The sequence below is a fragment of the Primulina eburnea genome, chromosome 13 (genome assembly GCF_022965805.1).
Source record: "Primulina eburnea isolate SZY01 chromosome 13, ASM2296580v1, whole genome shotgun sequence".
In the NCBI taxonomy this organism is placed as follows: Eukaryota; Viridiplantae; Streptophyta; class Magnoliopsida; order Lamiales; family Gesneriaceae; genus Primulina; species Primulina eburnea.
In genome coordinates, this window is record NC_133113.1 from 33,318,866 (window position 1) to 33,334,760 (window position 15,895).

A 15,895-nucleotide genomic window follows, 5' to 3' on the forward strand; every position below is an offset into this window, starting at 1 on the left:
CTACCCGTCTAATAAATTAAATTCAATTTCAGACTCAATTTTTTTTAAAAAAAAAAACACGATTCTCCCATTCAAATAAGATTGATCTTCCCTATTCACATTAATTTATATTGAAATATGTATTATTAATGTACAAAACAAGAAGTTTTTGTCCTCAAGATACATGAAAATTGCAATTTTGATATTAAGTATTTCTGTTTTAATGATACATCAAAATACAAAACATCATTTTAATGATCATGTCCAAAAATATTACTTGCAAAACAAACTTCTTCCTTCCAATCTTCGTATGCATATGACTCCAATCCACAGTCAACGTCCTGGCCCGTCACTCTTATCTGCATCACAAGAAATAACTGAAATGAGTATAAAACTCAACAAATGGAGTATATATTATCAAATTTCATTTTTAATCTTTTATCTCCGTTTTTTGTTATAATTTTCGAGTATTTCGATATGACGCTGACATGCTAAGTGAGTGTATCAGATGACATAAATACTGGCACTCATGCACAAATTAAATCACATGTACAGCATCATTATATCCAACTCGCCGCCCAAAAGAGTGACCTTGATCACCATCCCATATAATCTGTTCTTGCATGCTTCTGAATACAAAGATAAATGAAAATGCCCATAAAAAAATCAAACAAGCAATCCCAGAAAGCAGTGATGATCAAGCAGATTATGAAGCGGTATTCGAGTTTGGGAAAGAAACAAGACTACGAAAATGGACAAGGGTTCCCTTCGGACGTGCCCAAGGGGCATTTTGCTGTGTACGTGGGAGAGAACAGGAGCAGATACATAATCCCAATATCTTTCCTGGAAAAGCCTCAGTTCCAGAGCCTTCTGCAGCGTGCCGAAGAAGAGTTCGGGTTCCAATATCATCAAATGGGGCTCACCATTCCCTGCGGGGAAGACCTTTTTGAAGCTCAGATATCAATCCTCAGGTAGAAAGGAGGTTAACTTAGCAAGACGACTTCCAAGGTCTCCCAAAGAAATATAATTAATTTATATTTTATGTGGAGTTTTTGGAAGTAAATTAAAATTCTCCACTCTCGGAAATACAATAAATAATGTCTTCTTACTATATGTTTTGGGCCTAAGGTCTGCGTGGTTTCGTATTTTACACACACACACACACATATATATTCAACCAACCAAAGATAAGCAAATGGTTATCTTCTTCAAATTTAAATAAATATAAAATCAAATTTCTTTGAATTTTTTTGTGAAGAATACGTTTTAACCCTTGAAATGTTAGTTCCTGCATATAAGTTTGATTTCTTTATTTTTTTTCTTTAATTAATAAGCATATACTTTTTTTAGTTTCCAATAGTAATGTAATAAATGGTACTCTCTTCATCCACCTTCATGGTTGCTACTTCCTACGTATTTTTTTTGCCAAATATTATAATTAATATCTATAAATTAGAATTATGTTATGTTTCATAACTATTTAAATCTAGTTTCAAACCAAAAGTTTCAAATCCTCACTATTTCCAATTCAAATACGTCTTTTCATGTCGCCATGCCCAGATCAAAAAATGATTGAACAATTCACGTTCTTTGATTTTCAACTGCGTAGAATTTTTAACATCAAGCTAAGCTATATCAAACTAACATTTCAGAAATGGGGTCTTTAGAATACGATACACCAACTGTTTATACATTCCAAATTAAATAATGCGAAGTTGGATCACATGCATTTTCTATTAAACTACCAAAATTTTCAAGTAATCAAGAATTCAATGTATTAAATATCTGTATCATTTGGTATATAACTCATTTGATATAATATAAATTCGACCATTTAGCCATAGGCGGGTAATTTTACTTGTGACTATCCTTTTAGAAGCAGTCTGTTCTTCGATGATGGGAGGTGTACATATAGTTTCAGTAGCAAGTATGAATTGGCAGATATTATTTTTTCTATTTATTTTGCATCTTCTGATATCTATTTTGCTGTCTGTCTTGTGCATATAATTTCCCTTTCAAATACTTGTATTCACGAGCGTTGGTAAGCATTTAACTTTTAACCCACCTTATTTTATGTTGCAATGATTCTCCGAATGTGTCAGTTCCAGGAGATCCCAGTTATTTTGAATCTCACGTACCTTATTATAGAGACTGGATGAAATTGTATTCAAGCAATAACCAGCAAACCATTTAAATGTATAAAAAAGATCTTAGGTTAATTGATGGGTAAGTTTGGAAGGTTCTTCGGTATTTACAGAAAGCTAGAAAACATAAACTGTTTATTAAGCTGGTGACTAGTTGGTCAGTAACTACTGACCATTCTTCCCTTTAGCTGAAAAGAATCTGCTAAACCCACGAGCTTGTTTCTCGGGAGTGGGAGTAGATGATGCAGAAGACGAGCCTGAACTTGTGGGACGGTGTTTTGAGTACTTAGAAACTGGCGACTGCTGTACATTGTGTACTTCACAGCCTGATGGACTAAATGGAGCGTTGAACATGTCAAAGGGGGATTTGGATCCTGCTCCTTCAAAATTGAGACAAGGGGTGGTGTCAATTAAAGATGAATCCGCACCTCGAATATTCGTGCCACTTACGGTTGGTTCATTTTCAATGGGGTGGTCGGTTTTCTGAGTCCTTCCGTAGTTCGGGGAACTGAGAAACTCGGTTTGGGGACGCATCGCTTTTAACTGCTTGTCGAGAAGAAATATGGTTTCTTGACACTCAGCCAGCTTTTCGGCCGCAGCTGCCAACTCCTTCTCCTGATAAAGAAGAAAAGTGCTTTTAGTTTTCTCCAAAGCTTGACCATGGATGATACACACCTCGTAATTGGAACGGCCTTGAAACTGGTACATGCAGGTCAGGCATTTCATCAACCAAGGGAAAAAAACAATTTATGCCATATGGTTTATTTGATAATTTCAACACTTAAACTTCAATATTACGTGTGAAAACAATTGCGGTCCCCTGCCAAGTCTTTTGTATGGCTCCTGAATATTATCTTTTCAAACAATGATATGTACCCAAAGAGCAGAGCTTTTTCCTCTACAAACTCATTTCCGAGGATTCAAACACATAGGTGTTAAATGGTGACCAACGGGCTTACCAGAGCACAAACCTGCCCCACGATAGACACATACTGTTGAAGCAACTGGTTTAAGCATACCTTAAAGGCATGCATTTCAAAATTTATAAATGACCAATTGTCCACTCGATATATATAGAAAGCAAGATGATTTTGCATGTTCACCTGGCTAATATTGTCGTCACTATCAGCTGATGCACCACGATCACTACAGGCAAAGAAATATAAAGGCAAGCAATGTCAAAGATGTAAGATAAAAATCATTACAATTTCAACTCATACTAAATAGAAAAATCGACCAGCCAATATTAGAAAATGCATCAGTCGACAGTTCGGTAAGACTATGATAAATTTCAGAAATCGTTTAACAAGCTTCATTGAAAAAGCCTACGGGCCAAAGCATGTTATCACTGAACTAAACATGAACGTCAAAATTAGGATTGGGCAATTTTTTTTTTGTTACAGTCTTCTCTTTAGTTTACTTCTTTATTTCCTATCTCTCTTTTTAGTGAATCTTCAGTTGATTGTGCTTTGTGAAAGTCGGAACGAATCAATTTAGAATTGGACAACAATAAGAATTCATGGAGCTAACCATCAAAAAACAATTGCTCTATAATTTGTAGATTTATCACATAAATGAAGGTTCACTAAGGAAAATATAAAGGCTAGCACTGGAAGTTGCAGGCATATTCTCCAGAGTTTATAGACAAAAAAAGACCATTTTATATGTAAGTGATAACTTTTAAACGTTTCAAAGGAGTATAACAACTGCTTAAAATGATCTTTTCACACCACAAGACAGGTAGAAGAAATTCATTTTAACACAATAAATCAAGCCCTTTAAATTGAGGACACAACCATCTGCTTCAATCAGTTCCGAAACCAAATCAATGCAGAATTGCAACAGAAGGAAATATATTAGTGTACCTTTGCAACCTTTGCAGCTGCTCTTGGAGATCAGTGCATCTGGCAAGTGCATCGTGATGATTTTTCCTCTCCTCTTGTAGCTCATTTTCTAAACTTTCAATTGCCCCCTGAAGTTGGTTTACCTTAATCTCTAATCCCTCTGCCCGTGTTTCAAGTGATTTGTACGACTCTGCCATGCATTTGAGCTGTGTCTCAAGCAAGCTGTTGGCCTTTTGAGCTATTGTTAGTTGTGAATGAACCTCAGAAAGATGCTGCTGCGTTTCCAGCAATTGAGACTTGTTGACTTCGAAGTTTTCTATAAATCTAGACAGATCAACTGCAAGATTCTCCTTGTCCAATTTCAACTGTTCAAACTCCTCCAACGAGCATTTCCACGACGGATTTGTTGATTCAGAGGTCGGAACAAGATTCCCATCATGAGGGACATCAGGATCAGACGCGGAATCAGAAAAGTGAGCACAGCCGTTTGGATACCTGTCTCCTGATAAATCACCAGAAGTTTTGTTCTCAGGAAGTGCAATCTTGTCTATACAATCAAATGAGCCAGTTTCCATTTCAGAACTTTTAAATCCCGTAACGTTGAATTGCAGCTCACTTGCTTTGCTTAATACATGAGAGATGTCAAGAACAAACTCATTCAGATTAATCACATTTTTTATAGATTCGGTATATTTGGCAGAGAACGAGTCAAGTTTTTTATTCAATTCATCCCCATCAGTAGAAATTGTTCCCAGAATTGCCTTGGCCTCTCTACGGAGAATCATGAAAAAGTCATGAATCTGAGAAACCGCAATTTCCAGTTCTTGGTTAAAGGTTTGTGCGGTTTCCGTACACAGGTTAACATCTCCAGACATAGGAATAGCCTCAGTTGTTGTTATCTTGGCATCCTCAGCACGAGAGTAGAGATCACTCATTGGGTCAAAATGACCAATCTCAAGAGCGGAATTCGTCAACAGATGTTGTAAAGAATCACGCATATCATGCATAGTGCGTCTAATGTCCTCCATAACTTTGTCCATGTCTTTTTCTGACACTGACTCAAGAATCAAAGATATTTTTGATATGAGCTTCTTGAAGATAAGTGCATCTGCCTGCAGCTGTGGATTTGCAACAGTAACATCATCATTAGAAGACACTCCAGCTTCCAAACCACAACCCTCCTCAGACACTGGGGGTTCAGTTCTCATGGTGAATTCAAGTGATTCTTCCTGCTGGACAATTTCACATCTCCCATTGCCTATGTTAGCTGATATACCCATACTTGGAACTGTTCCATTGGAAAGATATGCTAATTTCTCCATCTCCAAAAAGTCATCCATAAGATCCAACGGATTTGTATGTTCAAATTTCTTCAAATGAGAGAGATCGGACATAACTCCGGTAGCCCACGAACCAGCACAACTTATGCTATCGTCGTTTCCATCTTCTGAAACGGTGGTAAAACTTGGTGGATTACCAATGCTTTGACTACAGAAACTTTCTATTGGAACCAGAGCATCTGATCTCATAGAACTTCTCTGTTCGCCATCAACTTGCAGTTGTGCTTCTAAACTTTGAAGCTTGCCAGAGGTCTGAGCAAATAACGCCCTCGAAGCTTGCAATTCACTGTTGCGTTTTGCCAGTGCTTCTGTCAACATCTTCATTTCTTCCTCCATCGCTAGTACACGTTCTGCTAGTAACTCGTTGTCTTTCTGGTACTTTTGTGCGTTGCCAAGTCCAAAGTCAGGTATTTGGGATGAGAGTGGAGTAGGAGGTCTCACAGGATACCTCTTCAGACGAGACTCGCCACAATCCCGGCCCAAGTTTTCAACTTCAAGTTTCATTTGCGCTAGTGCAGCTGGACCAGGCAATCTCTTCCGAACAAGACCTCGTAATCGTTGACATTCTGCCTCAAGTTTGGCAATTTTCTTTACTCCCTCGACATGCTGCTTGTTTGCTACTTCAGCAGATCGCACACTCATGTTCTTCTCCTCATTGCGAATTTCCACCTCTTTCCTAGCAATATGAAGCTCATACTTATGTGTATTCACTTCTTTTTCACAGGCCTCAATTTTGCTCTTCAAAAGTTGTATCTCAGCCTCAGCCTGTGACTTCTCCCCGTTCACTTTGATCAGCATGTTCGAGCATTCTTGCAAAGATCTAGAGAGTGCAGCATTTTCAGCAGCACACCTGAGTAGTTCTTGGTTTAAATTGGATATTTTTGCTTCAAGCTCAAGCTTCATCTTATCAAAAAGCTTCGTTTTGTTAATAACAACTTCATGCAGCTTTTGATCATGTTCTTCCGTCAAATTTCGCATTTGCCTCATGCATTCCTTCAGAGCACCATCTAAGTGAGATGCCCGATCTTCGGCGGTAAGCTTTAGCAATGTGACAGATTCGAGATGAGTTTTTAATGCTGCAGCCTCTGCCTCCGCCTTTTCCCAACCTGTGAAAATAGCTTATAAACTTAAGTTTAACCACATTCTATGTTCAAGAAGAAATGAGATGCATAATTATAAATTAAAACCTGAAACAGCTTCTTCAGCTACTTTTGCATGTTGTTTCACCAGGATTTCTTTATTGGTAATTTCTGAATGGGCTTCGGATAACTTTTCATTCAGTTCAGTTACTTCATCTTCTAAGGTCTTGACTTTATCCTCATAGGAGTTCAATTGATCCTCCAATCCAGTTAAATGTGTATATGATTCTATTGATAATTGAACATACTTCGATTTCTTGTTTTCCTGCTTAGACTGTAAAAAATAGGAAACAAGATATATATGCATAATAAGGCAGGTAAACTACAAGTCGGCCTGGAGGCAAAAAAAAGTTATGATAATTTTAGAACAAAAAAATTTCTAGATTCTCGAGTGTAAACACGAAAATGGCAAAAAAGAAAAGGAGAATAATGGTATGATTTGAACGAGAAAAACTAAGAAGCCAAGATCATGGATATATATTAGAGGAGACATTTACACAGATACAAAGTCAGATTTAGCAATCCAATCAACTCGATATCTCATAAATTTAATAGTAAGTTCATTCAAATGGGTGGGTGTTGACTTGGCAATCTCCGTGAACATACACATACTAAAAGAAACCACAGTCTACGAGTGCTTATTGAAATGAAATGAGCAAAGAAGTTAAAGAGGTTAAGATACTTCAGTCTTACTGATAAAAGAAGTGAACATTGCAAATTTTGAGGAATGCCAGAATATCTAAGATTGATAAAGAGCCATGACTTGTAAATAGTTGTTTTATCCAAAGGAAATCAGCTATATACTCATTCTTGATAACAGAAAGAAAAAATTTGTTAGGAAATGTAAAGTGATCTGTAGTCATCGAACTTGGTGGGAAAAATGTAGACGAGGTTAAAAGAAAATGAAAAAGGAAGCTAAAGGTGTCTAATGCATAGATCACATATCAATTCAAACCTTGTCAATTTGAGTTCCACTGGCCTTGGAAACAGAATTAGAAGCGTCTAATGCAGTACTATCTACTTTCTCAACACCTTGCTTATCAGATGACTTTTTCTTCCACGGCCAACTCCGTTTATCCATTGCAAGCTGTTGACACATAAGACCGTAAACTTGTTATCAAAAAAGTTGATTAGAAAGTGAATACACTACTTCATGTATTATATGTAACGTCACAAATGCAAATTGTCAGAGCCGACATCTAGAAAATCAGCAATTTTAGGAACGAGATAGTTTCAAAATCAAAGCACGAAAATATTTTCAAGTAACTTGGTGCAATTATAATTTATTCACGTATGCCTTCTTGGCCATGCAGTGGCGATGAAAAATACAATTTGTGCAAATGTTACAATTTTCCAAGTCAATTTATCCGTTGACAGAAGTATTTACTCAACAAGCAACCGGAAAATCAAAATTGGGACACTTTCATAGACTTAATTATTAACATATGTAGTTGACTAACAAGCAACAGCGGTAGAAAATGCAGATTATTCAACACATACCTAATCACCAACAAGATATAATGGACCGAGTCATTATACACACCAGAACTTCCGAGAATGACGACTATATTTACAAGGAAAATCTGTAAGCGCCTAAGCTCACAAGATAATGAAGGACATTCGAGTTAGGATGAGGTGCATGATGCAAATGGATTTAGCTGATTTTCAGCTCTTCTAACATCCAAATCAGTGGAGAAAAGATCCAGAAATAATTTTATAATACAAATGATCAAAACAGTTGAAAATCCAGGACACACCGTCATAATAATTCCATGTCATTATTATCTTATCCAGAGCAAATAATTGGGGGTTCAGATAAACACATACGAGTTCCATTCAGATGCTCAAAATATTTTAAAACATGCGACCAACTTGCATAATTTAAATTATGCCCATGAGAATCAAGAAAATGAAAGGCCAACAATCAAAATACACCTTGACTAAAACATTTCCATAATATTTTTTTAAGTAGACATTTCCATAATTTAACAAATATGAATGGGAAATATGCACCAAAAAGTCTCCCTCACTTAATACCAAAATTCATTCTCGTATCGAATTCCTCATCTAGCAAACAAACAATTATAATATCAATATATCCTATAAATGAAATTGGGAAAAAAAAATTCAGACATTACATCATCAAGGTATCTTCAAAATGCTTTGATGACAACATGAGAAGCAAGGCCTAAATCTTTTGTTGATCCAAACCTTGGTTATATGTAATGATTATAAATTTCATGCGAAAAACTAGAAGAAAGTGGAGATGAACAAACAAAAAAATGAGCACCCCCAGAACAATGTGCGCGGAGCAGTAGCGCTCCTGAAAAGGGAAAAAAAATCAAATTTTGTGTGCAATTGTTGGATCCCTTCAAAAAAATCTGAATCCACTTCTAGTCTCTGATAGAACAATTTAGGTCGAAAAACGATTAGAATATGAAATAAACTGGAATTTACACCAAATAATTTAACACTCGCGATAAGAATCATGGATAGTTATCGAAGGAGACCGCATCATTCTACGACGAATCAACAATTACTCACAAGTTCTCTGAAACATTACCGCAGCTCCAAAAACCCGAGGCGTAGATCAAAGCAGCAAGGAAGAAAGTAGAGATGAGATGCTCATGCAAGACACCCAGAAGCAAACTGCCCAGCTAAAGAGAGAAAAAGGGACACCGACAGAGAATTCCGAAAAAAGGAGAAATGCTCTAAAGTTTGTGAAGCAAGAAAGCGTAATAGATTTCAAATGAACAAAAGTACGGCTTTCCAAAACACAGAAAACAAAGCAAATAGAACAATTGGAGTAAAAAAAAACGCACGCACACACACGTACACACCACAACAACAACAACAACAAATGGTAGTTAAAGATTTTGATCACAGCCATAGACAACGCAGTGCAATAAGAGAAGCACAAAAGGAAAAAAAATCGAATGTCACCGAAGATCAATAGACTCTTCTTGCATACATCACACTTACCAGCAATGAAGTAAAATGGAGATTTATTTATTAAAAAGCCACGATCTTTGTTCAGAAATATAATTGACGGAGAAGGTGAAGGTGGCGGTGGTGGGGAGGAGGAGGAGGAGGTGGTGGAAGTGTGGAGCACTGAACAGTGTCATCTGTCCCATAAAAAGGCAATTAAGTGCAAGGCTCCTGCGATCAACTTTTTAAATTCAGGAGCATCATTTCTGGGAAATTAAGTCTAATTTCAAGTTAGAAATTTTTGGTTTATTTACAAATTTCATTTTTAGTTCGTCTTTATTCTTTTTAGTAATTTTTAGTTCTTTTTCGATAAATTGCTAATGTTATACCAATATAGCAATAGGATAACAACAATATTGATAATTGACTAGAAACTTTGCGTAGCTTCATGTCTTGATATTATATACCTTGAAGAACATGCTTGATATGTCTAACAATGTCACGTATCATAATCAATTGTCTTTTCAAGGCTAAGATGGTCACAAATCAAAAAATATATGATTAAAATTAAAATTTTATAACATAAAAACCAAGGTTCCAAAATAAAACCATATAAACCAAATAAAGTAATATTCTCCTTCAAATTTAATTTTAAATCTATTAAAATATTTGTGTAATAAAAATAAAATATTATTGTACAAAATTGTATAAGAACTTATATATATATATATATATATATATATATATATATATTAAAGATAATATTAAATTTAAAATCGTATTTATAGTTATAATAAAAATATATAAAAAAAGGATAGTGACTGAAAAGTTTAACAAGAAATTTCTATTAAAATGGATTCTGACATACAATGTGAATTGACTTCTTAATTCCAAATTAATTATTGTCTCATAAATATACAATAAAATAATATTTTTAATGGGTTTTTATTTTTATATTACGATAATAAGCTGAAGAAAAAATAATCTATATAAAAGTGCTGACATAAATACTTTCTAAATTCATTTTAAATGAAAGATTAATCGTGGTGGATTGAAAGTACCAAACCGCCCTTGGGAGAAATAAAATAAAAAGGGGATGTGAGCTGTATTCTTAGATATTGGTAGTGGTTGTTTGGACCACCGTCAATCCAGCTCATGATTTGATGGTGGCGCGTCTCCACTTTTGCTCCCATGTGCTGCCACTCTATCTGATCCCTGCCCACATTTTAATTTTGATTTTCTTCACACATTAGAATTAATATTAGTACCCTGAATTAATATTTATACTAGAATATTATTATTTTATTTAATTGGATAGTTTTGTATTTTTTAAAATAATGTCTTTTGCTGCTTTTTCTGGTTTCCAGTCACATGCATTTCCTTACATTTGGTTAATCATTCTCGAGGACATTTAACATAAATTTAATCGCCATCCCACAAACAATAAAATAAAAACTTAATACATTTTTTTATAAATGAATTCTCTTTTTGAAAAAAGAAATTATTTCTATCCACCCCAAATTTCAATTAATTATTTTTATTATTTATATTTTCCTGCATCAGAGCTTGTATTAATAATCTCATATTGTCGAAATTTATGATGTTACATCTGTCGGACATTAAACCTGCATATTAAAGAACATGTTAATATTCTAAGTACAGCTAGCTGGCCATACTTACTAGATACCTAATTGAAAAAGTCATACATAATCAATTTATTAAATATTGCATGCTTTGGCTACACTCTTCAATTTATAACAAGCAGAGTGGATGAGATTTACATCATCCAAATATTTTATTATGGTTCCTGATTTTTGTGAAAATAAATATAATATATATATATATATATATATATATATAATTAATTACTAAAACTCGTGTGATATGGTCTTACATATTATTTTTATGATACGAATATTATACTTGGGTCAACCATAAAAAATATTGTTTTTTATGTCAAAAGTATTAATTTTTATTGAAAATATAGACATTATTCACTCGTTTCACGAGTGAAAATAAGTGAGATCGTCGAACAAGAAACATATTTTTAATTAGCATGTGCACGCAAATACAGGGTGGGTGATGTGAATTTCAACCAACTAAAACATGATTGGGAATAAAATGTCTCATGTTATCAATGCATGTAGTTCGTTTTTTTCCGCTATTGGGAATTAGTTTGGGGATATAAAACTATTTATAATTTTGAAAACTGAAAATTTGATTTATTAATATGTTTAAAAAATTTCCATCGGATTTAAGAATCGATTGAAAGGGAAAGCACATAAAAAATAATAAAATCTCATGCAAAAGTTGAATTATTACCAAATACACATATAATTCAATAGTCCATTTCTTTGAAGCGAAGAGGAGATTGATATAATTTATCATCAAACCTTATATTTAATCCAAAACTTAATATTTTGTCGTCACGTTATGAGAAGAACCGTCGCTATCGACGGTTTAAAAATTAGCGACGGTTCATTATTAATTGTCGCTAATTTAGTGATACTTCTATAAACGGTGTTTTCAAAACCGTCACTAATAGTCACAGTTTATTAAGAACCGTCGATAATTTAGCGACAATTCCAATTAACGACGGTTTAGTTTATAATAAATTATCGTTAATTTTTAAATAGCAACGGTTTTTTAAAAATCACAGCCGACGAGATATATTTTTTGTAGTGAAGCATTCGATATTGTACATTGATATTATATAAACATGTGTATATATATGTGTGTAGGGGGAATGGGAAAAAATTGTCCTACAAGAATGAAGAACGTTTTACAACATATTTTCTTACAACATGGTATCCCTACAAAAGTGGGACAAGCAACAGACTTTTGCCTTGACATCTACCCTAGAATTAGGTTCTTACTCAGAGCTTTTCTAAACAAACATAACTTCAAAAAAGAAAATAAATTTATTTTGGATCTGTATATATATGGAAATAAATTTAACTTCAAAAAGAAATATATTTATTTTGGATCTTGATCTAATGTTTGAATTTGACACGAATCGAGTACTCAGCTTGTATCTGATATTCTAACCAAATAGTGATTTATAACATTGATAAATATTTATTTTCTACACGAAACGAAACAATCGACGTTAGACGTGTATTAGATAATATAATAAAATAATGTTTAATGTAATTTATAACATAATAAATGTATTAACTATTACGTAGCAGATCATGTGTTATCAAATGTAGTAAATAATTACAACCAAATATTGGTGCCATCGAGGTATAAATTTACCTGTATAGCCATAGACACATGAGTTCCTTTAGAATGACATGTAGGCAGATACCACTTTTTTTTTAATTTAAAAAAATGATATATTTATTTCGATTATTCTTATTTTTGGAATTTTTTTTTATACCTTTTACGTATTATATTACAAAAGTAAATCTTTATGGTACGTGGATACATGTGCTAACCACTATCTACATGTAATCTTTACAATAATAATTTATGAAAAATCCCTTTTCTAATTGATTTGATATTAAATTCTCGAAATAGAATTATAACTACATATAAATAAAAGGTGAATAATATTACGAATATCGCAAAAATAGAATTAATTGTATCAACATATTTTGTAAAAAAAACGTTATGTAAAAGTAATTATCATAAAAAAATCTACTGTTTTTAAAAATTAAGTGTAAAACTCTCAATCGGAATAGATAAATGTGACTGACTTTTTATAATATTAAAATAAAATGTGTTCGACAGTTATATATACTGACTTTTTATAATATTAAAATAAAATGTGTTCGACAGTTAAATATATATATATATATATATATATATATATATATATATATATATATATTCACATGTTAATGTTTTTTTTTTGAAAGATAATTTCCTTCCAGGATTATTCATTCAACATTATGGTAATTATATATGATAATGTTTTATCTTTACTAGTTAAAAATTGAAATATTTTATTTGAAGACAAATCGAGTAGAATCTATTTTATTTTTTGCAAATTTCAGAAAATTAATATTATTTTATTTTGAAAATTATATTTCCTCAATTTGACTTTTTATTTGAAAATCAGTCGAGAACAAAACAAGCAAAAGAGAGACTCTTAGATATGCTGTCATAGATCCCAAAGGAGTACGTGGAGTTTCTGTTCATGAAAATCATAGGATTCCTAGGATAACACATATAACAGCAAAGGACGTCTTGTCCTATCAACTCAATTGCAAAAGAGGCCAATTTTGTCAGAATTAAAATTCATAGTACATACCATCCATACAGAAAAAAGAAACTTGGGAAATATATATCTTGTACCAAAATTAATTATTATCACCTTCTCTCAAATTAATTTTTATGTGAAACTTTTTTATTTAATTTAATTTATAAAAAATATTATTTTTTAATATCAATATTATTATTTTTTAATTACAAATATAAATTACATCTATCTATCTTATAAAATAAAATATTAAATTTCTTGGTTTTTTTACCTACTTACGTTGTTAATAATCACTGAATACTTGATTTTTTAAAATTAAAAATCATTTTTTTTTTGAAAAAAATATATTTGGATATAGAGATTTTTCAAAAAGTTTTGAAATAAAAGTTTAACGAAACTAAAAGTTTAAATCATCACTCTATATATATGTGTATATAAAATGTTTAATTTTATTTAATCTTAAATTTGCCCTCAATCAACCCATTTTGCATGAGAATATATTACCTCAATTTTATGGTAAAATTAATTTTTTAAAATCTTTTATTTATTTATTTATATATATATCTTATTTTAATTTTTGTATATATAAAGGGCATTAATTTTGAACATTTGTCAGTCAGTCCTCCTCACCGATGCGAGCGACAACTTTGTGTGGTGCAGTTTGTTGTACTTGTAGGAGCTTATATGGTTCGGTCGGTTTCAGACAAATATAAAAGCCAAAATTTAATTACATGCCTATTAATTCATCTATTTTCCTGGTGTATATAATGATCATTATTAATTTTTATTTGTAGATGCAATTTTTTACTTATTTTAAAAAGTCTAAAAAATGCCCGCTTGGTTTAATGATTTTTTATTTGGATTTTGTTTTTTGTAATTTGATGTATTCATATTTCATCTAATGTATGACTCGACTATTACACGTAGGCAACTAATCATAAATTTCATTAACAAAAAGTTACCTATAAGATGTTATTTTAATATAGATAGAATGTTTAGTACTATTATCAAGAGGGTATTTATAATTAAAGGCAGAAATTTGTGAGAGACGGTCTTACAAGGTCGTATTTTGTGAGACAGATATCTTATTTAGGTTATCCATGAAAAATTATTGTTTTTTATGCTAAGAGTATTACTTTTTATTGTGAATATCGGTAGAATTGATCCGTCTTATAGATAAAGATTCGTGATACTGTCTCATAAGAGTAGATAATTAAAGAAGATAACATAACTGATAATTGTCCCACATCGGTTGGATAAAGAACCTTTGAGTGGTATATATAGGATTGGACAATCCTCCCTTCTTGAGCTAGCTTTTGGGGTTGAGTTATATCCAAGTTCCTATCTTAACAATAACATATCGAATATTAGAAAAATAAAAATTCCATCTTCAAATGTGTGCATAATGTGAGGTTATGATTTCGATCAATCAACTTTAGTGTTAACCAGATAATTTGTTTTTATATATATATATTTTTGACATATAACCATATAATATGTTGATTGTATTGTTTCCCTGAAACATACGTAATTTGAGTGTCGTTTTGTTATTATTGGCTTTTGTAGTTTAGTTGTGCTTTGATGCTAATTATTTGCATAATATATATATATATATATATATATATATATATATATATATATATTAATATATATATATATATATATATATATATATATATATATATATAGAACTATTTTTAAGTTTCTTTGTAATATAGGTAAAAAAAAGGTATCTCTATCATGTGTTTGTGGGGGCGTCGGCCGAGTCTTCATCGGTGGTGGTATCTGTCACGTCTCAGGCTCGCGTATGTGAGATTATACAATTGGCCCATATAGCTGTTATTTCACATCTTTTATCTTTTTACAAAAATGATTAACTCAATTTATTATATGAGCAAATTTTAGCCAATTATAAACTATTTTTAAATATTTAATTTTTACTGTATAGGACAACACAATCACGCTTTCCTTCAGAACGCGATGTCCTCGTCGTGACCTGACTCTTTGATCCATCAACGCCGAGAATCTAGAAGTGACTCCTACATATTCAATAGATGACTCCCTTCATGTAACACTTTGCCGAGAGGTTCAAGAGATGACTCTCATGTACGTAACACTTTTCCCCGCACAACACTTATTTCCCGATGTTCTTTTTGGTGACTGTCTATGTTACCATTATGTCACGGCCCAGGCCTGACCCTGCTCCTGCGTAACTGCACAGTAAACCCTTATATCAACTATTTCGTATTTGTCATCGCATTACGAAAATGATTAATTCAAGTTGTTATAGAAATCTATTATACTCATTAAAAAT

General features: G+C 32.6%; 2 protein-coding genes across 3 annotated transcripts; one reads left to right on the forward strand and one right to left on the reverse strand.

Moving 5' to 3' along the window:
• Positions 1 to 494: 494 nt before the first annotated feature.
• On the forward strand, positions 495 to 1,092 carry LOC140810803 (protein SMALL AUXIN UP-REGULATED RNA 51-like). The gene has a single exon (XM_073168697.1). The coding sequence runs from the start codon at positions 625 to 627 to the stop codon at positions 952 to 954; it is 330 nt and encodes a 109-aa protein (XP_073024798.1). The 5' UTR covers positions 495 to 624; the 3' UTR covers positions 955 to 1,092.
• Positions 1,093 to 2,119: 1,027 nt separating this feature from the next.
• Positions 2,120 to 7,527, reverse strand: LOC140810802 (filament-like plant protein 4). 2 transcript variants are annotated; one of them, XM_073168695.1, is made up of 5 exons: positions 7,402 to 7,527; positions 6,495 to 6,720; positions 3,989 to 6,413; positions 3,227 to 3,269; positions 2,120 to 2,822 (listed from the first exon to the last, which is right to left on the reverse strand). In XM_073168695.1, exons 1-5 carry the CDS (start codon positions 7,525 to 7,527, stop codon positions 2,289 to 2,291), a joined length of 3,354 nt encoding a protein of 1,117 aa, XP_073024796.1. In that variant the 3' UTR covers positions 2,120 to 2,288. The 2 variants fall into 2 exon arrangements, with proteins under 2 accessions (XP_073024796.1, XP_073024797.1); XM_073168696.1 differs by having other exon boundaries at positions 2,123 to 2,738.
• Between the last annotated feature and the right edge of the window lie 8,368 nt (positions 7,528 to 15,895).